Below are 11,728 nucleotides of genomic sequence, written 5' to 3'. Positions count from 1 at the left end.
TCCAATACACTGGTTACATTTTCTGATAATCCATTACACAATTCACATTATAAAACGGTTAGTTCCTGTTCTTGATTCTGATTGGTCAATAGCTGTTTCACGATAAAACACGGCTATGACTGCTTCACCCAACGGTTCTGTGTATCACTACACAACACCCTTAGCAACCACTCTTAGCAATGTGTGAGAAAGCGATCGAGAGAGCGAGATTATTACCTGCATTCAGATTTAGCATTTTCCTTCAGGGCAGTCCTATGTTCGTAGTAAAAAATCAGTTTAAATGTCCGCTGCAATATCTTGTCCTTTTAACAGTTAAGGGGTTTTCCCGTGACTGACAGCACTAGTCAAAGCATTTGTCAGGTGCGTCTTTTTCCCTGTTCACAACAATTCAGTCTTTTCAATATAAAAGTCTTCACTACTGACTGACACACTCATAAAGACAACCTTTGCTGCCATCTAATGGCGTAATAATGTAACTTCTGTTGCTGTTCACAGTCAGGGACTATTTTTTTCCAGCGGAAGGAAGGCTTTTAGTGAAAGTTTACTTTATGAAAGTTGCATTGATATATATTTCTGGCTTTAATATTTGTACTGTGTGGTAACTGTTTTATAAAAGCAATAAGTTAAGACCTTACTGCTTACATACAGAAAGAAAAAACGGTTGCTACTTCCGTTTTCTCGCAACTTTAGGAAATTAAACTGTCTAAATTGTTAGATGAAATCAATAACAAAGTTACATCTGTCACTAATACAATTCCAAAATCCCTCGATTCTAATTGGTCAACAGCAGCATTCTGACGTCAAATATTTATGGATAATGATGCTGAACTGTATAATTGATTTCTATCCCTGGCAACCAGTTTCATACATAGCTGCTGTACTACTAATATGTCTCTTGTATCCCTTACTTCACATAATAAAATATATTTCACCTCATATTTCATGTTGTTTATACAGAATGATCCAAGATCCCAGAGGGATCATTGTTGGGTCCTGATAACCCTGTTCCTTGGGGATATTGAAAGGTTGACTGGATATATCCCTTATTTCATATCTAAATTAATAAATGTGCAGTATTTAAATGTTAAACACTTTCTGTATTTTTAGCTCAAGGGTTTAACAACACATCAAATATTTCTGGTCTTCAGGTAAATTGAGCCAATTTTGGGTGCACATTTAGAAGCTAAAAGATCCACACAATCATACTGTGGCTAGTGGTTTTCCAAAGTCACTATCCACTCAGCATTTTCACTGGCTTCAATTTTGACATCGATACCATGGGAGAAGAACTGCGATAAAGATATTTTTAATATTATCTCATAATTTGGCAGCAGGAATATTAGGCTGCTGTCACTTTAAGACCTGACGCACAGATCTGTTACACATGCGTTTTCTTTCTCAACTGTTCACATTCACTTAAACAACTGACTGTGTTTATGTGAATACTCACCAAGACAATATTATTTTGTATATATTTGACTGCAATAAGCAGCGAAAAAAGATCTCAATTTAGTACTGAGAGACGGTTTATGTGCACAAATGCAAAATCTGCAAGAATGAGTAAAATTATGCGCAATCCCACACAAAAATTCAAGGCCTGTAACACCAACAATATTCATCCGGAGCAAATGAAACGAGTCAGTGAAGGAAGGTAGGCATGTTTGTGTGTCGACTCGCTGTCAGAAAGATGAGAGAGAGAGAGCAGCTGGTATTGCATATTTATAATATAAGTATTTGGAGGTGTTTCAGATATTTCAGTATTGATATGTATCGAAAAATCTATATTTTTGACAACACTAGTTTATTTCAGATGCCTTTTTAAAAGACTGCAATTGAAAAATGTATATATTGTATATAAAATTCAGTAGGAGTGACTGCGTTACACACAACTGCTGAAATACACCCGCAATTGGCGTCTTGGCGGATGTCAAACCCTACACTCTCATTATAAATCATAAATGATGTTGTAAATATTGTAATGTTGATATATTGAAACATTCTTTAAAAACATTGAAATTTCCCCTCAGAATGAACAATCAAAGCTTCGAGCTTTCAGTTCCCATGCCACAGACTTACAGCTGCCTTTCAAGGACTGATATAAAAATTCCACTCACAACTTTAATCTCTCACAACAAGGTAAAAACACTTGGTGAACTGTATCTTCTTCTTTTTTTAATTTTCAACAGCCTTGCAAGTCCCGACCCGCTCTGTTTTGAATATAACACTTTATGTAAGTGTTCCAGACCGCAGAAAAATACCCACTCCTCACACATGTTCACATGCCATAAACACGTCCCAGCTATCTCTGACATGAATCCAGTAACAGGAGAAACAACCCCTGGTCAAACACTGAAAACTGACACCGCTTGTTACAGGGTCTACAGCTGTCAAGCCATTTAGATGGCCTGTATTTAACATACGATCACTGATCGCAACAAAAGAATGTGGGTTAATCTCAGATCTGTGAAGCGAAAGGGCAATTACAGATTATAGGTGCTTTTCCATGTTCCCATGTCCTCGAGAAACCTTCTCAGCCCGTCTGACTCTCGCCAATGAGCCAGCTTAGTCGAAAGGGACACGGAGCACCGATCTCACATGTTAATGACATAACCGTTCTTCAGGAAAGGTGCAGACTAACTCTCTCTCTCTGATGTCTAATCCTTACTAAGAATAACACCCTCCTGCCATAACTCTCTAGGCTGTGTGAGCGAGGGAGGTGAGCATCCATCACTCCCCTCGGTGACTCGAGGGAATTCCCACACCCAACCTCTTATCACGCCGTCAACTGTGTGAGACCTTGGCACAGGAGCTGTTTTCTAATAGTTTTGTTTGTTCACGTTTGAGCGTTGGGAATCAAGCACGAGAGATGCCTAACTTGGCTCCAGGGTACTTGCATTCTTACAAACTCAAGCTGACGGTAAATAAACCTTGACAACGGATCAGACACTTTCCACCAGCGGCTCACCTTTGGCAGTTTGTTTCCGAGGCCTCGTTGCAAGACAGACCCCACACGTCTTCGATTTTGAGACAGGACGCTTTGTGGGCCCTCCAGGCCAGAGGGGACAGCCACTGCAGGGTCATGAAGGAGAAAAACCCCGCATTGTCCACAGGGTGCTGATGTCTGGGGGTGAAAAAGGAACAGTTTGGCTCGTATCAGTCATCTAAGCGCTATGTGCTATGTCTGAGAGTGGCGCAACCTTGAAAATCTTCACTCGCCGTGGCCAAATAGAAGATGAATCACACGCTTGTGTTTGAACGGCAGTTTGCACGTCCCTCTCAGAACTCTTACGGAGCAGCGAAAAAGTTCAGTGGCACTTTATCAGTCAGTGTGTAAAAAAATTGAGCCGTCTGTGAGAAAAGGATAAGAGCGTTCTTATCAAGACCTCATTGATTGTCGCTCGAGTTCAAATGGCAACATAGCAAATATATCCAGAAGCCTGTTTCACAACTCACACAAAAACTTATTTGAGTGTGTATATTTATTTTGGTTACATATTAACAGGTTACAGTTTTCACAGAAGTATGTCAGGCTGAACTCATACACAATAAACCTGTTTGGTTCCACTTTATGTTATGTTTCTATGCACTTGCATAGAAAAAAAAATAAAAATTTTATGTACAGCAAAAAATGCAGGGTTAAAAACAACCCAAGTTGGGTTGAAAATGGACAAACCCAGCGATTGGGTTGTTTTAACCAACCTGCTGGGTAGTTTTTATTTATCTATGGTTTAAAAATGACTGTATTGCATTCTTAAAATGAACCTAAAATATGTTGGAAATTAAGATGTTTAATGAATAATAATTAAAAAATAAACAGTTTTTAAATTGCTTATTAATAAATGTTCACCTTTTGAATTTTTTATTATTGTTGCCTCTAGTAATTATGTGTCTGATTTTTAATTTCCAACTTATTTTGGGTTCATTTTAAGCCAGCCATATAATAATTTTTAAACAATAGTTGGGTTAAATAAAACTGTCCAGCAGGTTTGGGAAACATTTAACCCAACCGCTGGGTTAAAACAACCCAATCATTGGGTTTGTCCATTTGCAGCCCACATGGGTTGTTTTTAACCAGCATTTTTAGAGTGTACAATGTACAAAAACACTTTTGCTGCTTTTGAGGTGGATACGGGTAAGGTTAGGCTGTAATTATAAATGTAACTTCAGAAATTAAGTACATATGTAATTACATGCATGTTTTTTTAAAACAAGTAGAGTGTATAAACATGCATGTACACAATAAGTGCATTGTATCAAATGATTCATTAAATGTTAGTGCATAGTAGTTACATTACATGACATGCCTATTTTAACAACACAAGTTTTTATGAAGCAACGTGAAATACTGGAGTGAACTACTCACCCATTATTAAAGATTAGTTGACTTTAAAATTAAATTTACACCAAGATTTACTCAGCCTCAAGCCATCCTAGGTGTGTATGACTTTCTTCTTTCTGATAAACACTATCAGAGATATATTAATAAATATCCTGATGCATCTGAGCTTTATAACGGCAGTGAATAAGACCAACGAGTATGAACTGAAGAAAGTGCATCCATCCATCATAAATGTACTCCACACGGCTCCGGTTGGTTAATAAAGGCCTTCTGAAGTGAAGTGATGCAAAAGAAAAATATCCATATTTAACAAGTTATGAAGTAAAATATCTAGCTTCCGCCAGACCACCTTCTGTATTCAACTTGGGAAGAAAGTGTAACGCCTCTCGCAGTTCAAACGCTTACGCTACGTCCTACGCCTTCCCTATTCAACTTACGAAATTCAACTTTCGTCTGGTGGAAGCTTGATATTTTACTTCATAACTTGTTAAATATGGATATTTTTCTTACACAAATGCATTGCTTCACTTCAGAAGGCCTTTATTAACCCCCCGGAGCCGTGTGGAGTACGTTTATGATGGATACACTTTCTTCAGCTTCATACTTATTGATCCCGTTCACTGCCATTATAAAGCTCAGATGCATCAGGATATTTATTAATATATCTCCGATTGTGTTCATCAGGAAGAAGAAAGTCATACACACCTAGGATGGCTTGATGTTGAGCAAATTTTGGGGTAATTTTCATTTTAAAGTGAGTTAATCCTTTAAATAATGTGGAATGACTCCCCAGAAACCATGCTTGTATAGTCACTTGTCACATAAAGGTGCAAGCCCTTCCATGTTCATTTATCCATCACATCACATTAATAATCACACAAAATAAGTTTTACGTCCATGTGAGGATGCAGCATATGAGAGTCGGAAAGAGTAAATGAAAACCTCGCCCTGCAGTGTGGCATGCTGCACTCCAGCAAGAATTATTATAAACAGCATTCAATAATTATTTTATAATTATTATACATGCAGTGTTTATGAGCGCAACTTAATTGAGGGACTGCATGGAATATTTAGACTTGAAAAAAATATTAATTTCTCACACCGCAGGGCCATTTAAACGAAGAAGTGAAGGGGAAAACTAAAATTAAAATGATGAGCAGTACACACACACACAAAAAAAGATTTTTTAAATTTAATTTTAATGTAACTACCCACATATTTATTTTATACGGTTCATAAGGAGAACTTACTTGTGTGTGATCCGGAAGGGCTTCAGTATCTGTAAGCTATGACGATATCTGCCTCGTCTTTTTGCTTCATTTCCCAATTCCACATCATCATCAGGGTCTGGAAGAGTCTGGGAAGAGGACAGGGTCAAACCCTCCACCTGTCCTGCGGCCTCCAAGGCATCTGTGAACATACCTACACTCTAGAAAACACAAACAGAAAATACTTTCAGACTCTTTTGGGACCCATCACTCCCAAAAGAGGGAATATCTGAATCTGCTGACTAACTTCAGTGACACGCACATCTAACGTTATGGCCTTGGCTGCAAATTTAAACTGCTTATCTATTTAAAGACGCCGGCTGGAGGCCTCGTGTACACTGAGACGCAGGACATTCGAGCTCGTGGTGTGTGTGCTGACCCTGTCACTGATCCATCAGTGGCACAAGACACGATAAGGTAAATCCAGCCACACCGTGACTCTCTGTATGTGCTCGGTGTACGTCACCAGTGGCTGACAGATAGTGAAAGATAAGCACAGTTCCATTATTTACACTACAATACAAGAAAGAGTCTGTGATAGATGAAAATCACTAATGCCATAGCAGACTATGAATGTAAACAACGATAATAGGGACATTTTTGAAATTTTAAAGGGACAGAAACAAGCAACCAAACCTGTGTGGATTTATATCAGAATTTTATGCATTTATAATTTATGCATTTAATGCATGCATAAATTTATGAATATAATGCATATGTGACCCTGGACCACAAAACCAGTCATAAGTCGCACGGGTATATTTAACAATACATTATATGGGTCAAAATTATTTCTTTTATGCCAAAAATCATTAGGATATTAAGTAAAGATCATGTTCCATGAAGATATTTTGTACATTTACAACCATAAATATTTCAAAAATATATTTTTGAGTGGATATGCATTGCTAAGGACTTCATTTGGACAACTTTAAAGGCATTTTTCTCAATATTTAGATTTTTTTGCAAGCTCAGATTCCAGATTTTCAAATAGTTGTATTTCAGCCAAATATTGTCCTATCCTAACAAACCTTATATCAATGGAAACTCAGCTTTCAGACGATTTATAAATCTGAATTTAAAAAAAAAATCACCCTTCTGACTGGTTTTGTGGTCCATGGTCACACACACACACACACACACATACAGTATATATATATATATATATATATATATATAGTTGTGAGGAATTGAAAATCCACTCTAGTTCTCGCTTTATGAGAGCATTTATGGGAGTACATGAGAGAACAAGCATTCTTTCAAGAATAAATCAATAAATCGGTTTATCCAGTTTATCTATCATGTCTTTTGCCCTATTAAAAAAATCTGTGCCACACTTTTCAAATAAACGCTATTTATAGTGGCTTTGTATTTATGTCGTAATAACTACACTCTAAAAATAACTAAAAAAACAAAACAAATTTACACAGTAAAATACCGTCTTCCATTGAAACAGAAATATACTGTAATGTACAGTAATATACTGTAAAAACAATGCATTCTGGGTACTATTATTTGTCGTTTTGAAGAAAGTAACCTCGAAAATGACAAATATTACCCAGAATTAATTGTTCTTCTGTATATTGCAATGCATTCTGGGTTAAACTATTAGTCGTTTTCGAGAAAGTAGCCTATAGGCCTCTTTTCTTAAAATGAATAATATAAAAGAATGAATAATGAAAAGTATAAAAGAATATAATCATAAATATAAAAAATAGACCTACATGTTTTTATTTCTGCATAACTTTACTGAAAAATTAGGTTAATGTTTTGTTATGAAAAAAAAAAAAAGGGTTAGTTCACCCAGAAATGAAAATTCTGTCATTAATTACTCACCCTCATGTGGTTCCACACCCGACTTGTCATTTTCAAGAAAGTAACCTCGAAAATGACAAATATTACCCAGAATGCATTGTTTTTATAGTATATTACTTCTGTATATTACAATGCATTCTGGGTAATATTATTAGTCATTTTCGAGAAAGTAGCCTATAGGCCTCTTTTCTTAAAATGACAAATATTACCCAGAATGCATTGTTCTTATGGTACATTAATGTTTCGATGGAAACGGTATTTTACTGTGTAATGTTTAGAGTTATTTTTAGAGTGTAGCTATAACAAACACACAATTGATGAGATTTTAAGAGAGTTGACACCTGTGTAACACAAAAATGACTTTTTTTGGTTAAAAATATCTTGCGTTCCACACATGATTTCAACAGGCACTCAAACAATCAGCTAGGACAAAAACATGCAAACTATTTTGGGGTCTATATAAGGTATGTTGTTTATGTTTGTAGCTTCAGTTTCAGCCTATTACAAGAGTCATTCCACGAAACCGGCATGATTTGGACGAATTTTTAGATTTTTTATCAAAATGTATTACTTTTCTGAACACCAACAACATTAATGACTAATTTAACTTCCAGAAAAACATATTTTCCCATCTCAGGCATCAAATCCCTGTTATTATTGGTCATTATTTTAAGTTATGGACATTATGGGAGCTCTCTGAATATTATTATAAAATGTATTTGTGATCAGATCAGCATTTTTCTATTAATCAGATGTCCCTCACACTAATTCAGTAATTGCAAATATAAAAGTTGCATAAAATCTCACACTTTTGCTACTAAAGCCTGAAATGGACACTTTCTGTGACAGAAACCTCATCATTTTTGAGGCTTAACTTCAGAATTGAACTAAAATCAGTATTTGCTCTGAACATTTCTGACAGAATTCAACTATCTTTAAATTAGTTTTTCATAAACTTAACAAAATAATAATAATAAAAATGTAGGTGTGACGGGGTTGAGATTTTTTTGGATAAACGGAGAGCACATGGCATGCATGATATTAAGAAATCATGAATAATGTTGAAATAACAAAGACAATTTTCACAAGTAATAGTTTTCTATCTTTAATTGATGTAACGGGGTTGAGTCGTTAAGCTCGACAAACACAATTTCACAACATAATTTAGTTATAATTATTAAAGAAGGTGCTAACATGCCTGTGTCAGAAGACTTCTATGATGTCACTTCCTATTAATGGTGTCACATAAGTATTTTTATTGGGGGTGAATGGTTTGTGTGACGGGGTTACTGAGGTACGGAGCTAAATAATGTGATTTTAATGAATAATCATGAAAAAACATTAAAAAAGCACAGATGGATATTTATGGGAATGCCAAAATGAATGACTTTTTTTCTCATTTTATTATTCATATCCCAAGAACACTTTCATAGAAGGCCTCGAGGGACGTGACAAAATAGGTGGTGTCATCTGAAAAAAACAAAATGATTTCTAATATGAAGATAAAATGTTTTTAAACATATTTAAAGGAGACATTTCAATTAGCATTTAAAAATATATTTTAGCAACCCAATAGATTAAATACACTGAAAAAGTGCTCAAATTGTACCGGTTTCCTGGAATGATTCATAAATATTTATCCATATGCACATGATTTGAGCAGAAAACAGATTTGAAATCCTCCTCTAAGCACCACTGTGTCCATGTTGATCCACCTATAAGAACTTTACATAAGTGTCTACTAAATGACCTTTAGTTTAATACTAAAAAATCAGTTTATGATCATCATTTCAATCCATGTGTTCTCTGCCATCACTTTATGTATCTCTAATAAGCATTGCATGTCATTAAATGATGAACAGGAACATGGCTGTCCTCCAGTTAAAGTGCTTTAGAGCAGAATCAACACAAAACTGTCTCTGAGAGTTTATAAAAACTTCTGGAGTGTGGAAAAAGGTCACTTACATCTCCAACAGAAAACTCTCTTTCCTTTCAGCTTCAGGATGTTCCCACAGGTTCTGAATGATTTATTTAGAAAGTCAGCGCTCTCTGGGTCTCCTGCTGCACATGACACATCTTCTGCTCCTGAAGTCAGTTGCACAGCAAGATCCGGTGCGAAAGTTTCAGCGCGTTATTAAAAGAGGTGGAGCGAGAGAGAGAGAGAGAGAGAGAGAGAGAGAGAGAGAGAGAGAGAGAGAGAGAGCGTTTTGAAACATGCCACTTGCTACAGCTGACGGAATTCCCTAAATGCATCCTACGTCACACCTGAGCAGCCAATCGGGGATTTGCTTGGTCGTCGCTACGGTAACCGGACACTAAAGAGAAGGACAGGGCACGTGGTGATCTTCACAACCACAGTCAGATTACAGACTATTTATGGCCCGTCCGGTCACTTGAAGAGCATTGCTGCATATGGATCAAGAGCAGAGGTCAGAGAATAAACACTTTTAATGGTTTTTTATTGACATGTAAAAGCAAATGTTACAGCTCAAAGAATTTAACAGCAATTATAAACAAAAACAAATAATAATTAATAACTAAACAACGGAAAGGGGGAAAAAAACAAAACAACAACAACAACAACAACAACAAAACTAAGAGCCAGTGGTAATATAACTTAAAGGATTAGTTCACTTTCAAATTTAAATTTCCTGATAATTTACTCCCCCCCCCCCCCCCCCATGTCATGATCCAAGATGTTCATGACTTTCTTTCTTCAGTCGAAAATAAACGAAGGTTTTTGATGAAAACATTCCAGGATTATTCTCCTTATAACGATTGAAGGTCAAAATTACAGTTTCTGTGCAGCTTCAAAGAGCTTTAAATGATACCAGACGAGGAATATGAGTCTGATCTAGAGAAACCAATCACATTTTCTTAAAAATAAATTAATAATATAAGTTTTAACCATAAATGCTCATCTTGAACTAGCTCTCTTCTTCTTCTCTATTTGAGTAAGTGTATTACTGCCCTCCACAGGTCAAAGTTTGAACTTATTGTTATATACTTGCACTAGCATATTGTATATGACAATTTAGTTCAAACTTTGACCTGTGGAGGGCAGTAATAGACTCAGCAGTGTCTACACTGCTGGAATTCTATCAGAGAAGAAGAAGAAGAGAGCTAGTTCAAGATGAGCAATGGTTTCTCTAGATAAGACTCTTATTTCTCGTCTTGGATCGCTGTAAACTGTAATTTTGACCTTCAACCGTTTGAAGTCCACTATAAGGAGAATAATCCTGGAATGTTTTCATCAAAAACCTTCATTTCTTTTTGACTGAAGAAAGAAAGACATGAACACCTTGGATGACATGGGGGTGAGTAAATTATCGGGAAAATTTTATTTGAAAGTGAACTAATCCTTAAAATAATCCAAATTATACATCCTTAAATACCAAAGAAAAATGTTCAAATAAAGAAGCACGTACAAATAAACAAATTTCTTCCCAAAAATAGCATCGTTTCTGTCCAGGTGTTGTTTTCACTAATGCAGAGGTCATGACCTCGTGCTCATGTTGATTTTTATGTAACAGTTCGATACTGAAATAGACAATAAACACACTGGAGATGATGAAAAATAAACATTAACTTTTATTACAACATCAAGATTTTAATCTAGGAGTCATTCCACGAGTCCCTCTTTCAGTGTATTTAATCTATTGGGTCACTAAAATATATTTTTAAAAGCTAATTGAAATGTCTCCTTTAATAATGTTTAAAAACATTTTATCTTCATATTAGAAATCATTTTGTTTTTTTCAGATGACACCACCTATTTTGTCACGTCCCTCGAGGCCTTTTATGAAAGTGTTCTTGGGATATGAATAATAAAATGAGAAAAAAAGTAATTCATTTTGGCATTCCCATAAATATCCATCTGTGCTTTTTTAATGTTTTTTCATGATTATTCATTATAATCACATTATTTAGCTCTACTTAGCTATCATGCATGCCATGCGCTCTCCATTTATTCACTAGATTTAGAGCAGTGGCCAAAAATCTCAACCCTGTCACACCTACATTTTTATTTTATTTATTTATTTTTGTTAAGTTTATGAAAAACTAATTTAAAGATAGTTGAATTCTGTCAGAAATGTTCAGAGCAAATACTGATTTTAGTTCAATTCTGAAGTTAAGCCTTTGATCAGAAATGATGAGGTTTCTGTCACAGAAAGTGTCCATTTCAGGCTTTAGTAACAAAAGTGTGAGATTTTATGTAACTTTTATATTTGCAATTACTGAATTAGTGTGAGGGACATCTGATTAATAGAAAAATGCTGATCTGATCACAAATACATTTTATAAT

The 11,728-nt window shown here is 35.6% G+C and overlaps 1 protein-coding gene across 3 annotated transcripts in view; it reads right to left on the bottom strand.

The window, feature by feature from the left end:
- wu:fb13g09 (ATP-binding cassette sub-family C member 5) overlaps positions 1 to 9,553 on the bottom strand; it is a 54,585-nt gene extending 45,032 nt beyond the window's left edge. Inside the window, exons 1-4 of one of the 3 annotated variants that reach the window (XM_067385006.1) lie at positions 9,388 to 9,553; positions 5,870 to 6,079; positions 5,590 to 5,768; positions 2,966 to 3,121 (exon numbers count right to left, since the gene is read on the bottom strand). In XM_067385006.1, the coding sequence (XP_067241107.1) occupies positions 2,966 to 3,121; positions 5,590 to 5,759 (326 nt within the window). In that variant the 5' untranslated portion in view covers positions 5,760 to 5,768; positions 5,870 to 6,079; positions 9,388 to 9,553. Of the gene's footprint in view, positions 1 to 2,965; positions 3,122 to 3,197; positions 3,349 to 5,589; positions 5,769 to 5,869; positions 6,080 to 9,387 lie in introns of those variants that run through there. The other 2 variants (XM_067385005.1, XM_067385007.1) reach the window with 2 other exon arrangements.
- Positions 9,554 to 11,728: the final 2,175 nt, after the last annotated feature.

Source organism: Chanodichthys erythropterus, chromosome 1 (assembly GCF_024489055.1).
Source record: "Chanodichthys erythropterus isolate Z2021 chromosome 1, ASM2448905v1, whole genome shotgun sequence".
NCBI lineage: Eukaryota > Metazoa > Chordata > Actinopteri > Cypriniformes > Xenocyprididae > Chanodichthys > Chanodichthys erythropterus.
The sequence above is the reverse complement of the archived record's forward strand: the minus strand, read 5'-3'. Positions and strand labels throughout refer to the sequence as shown.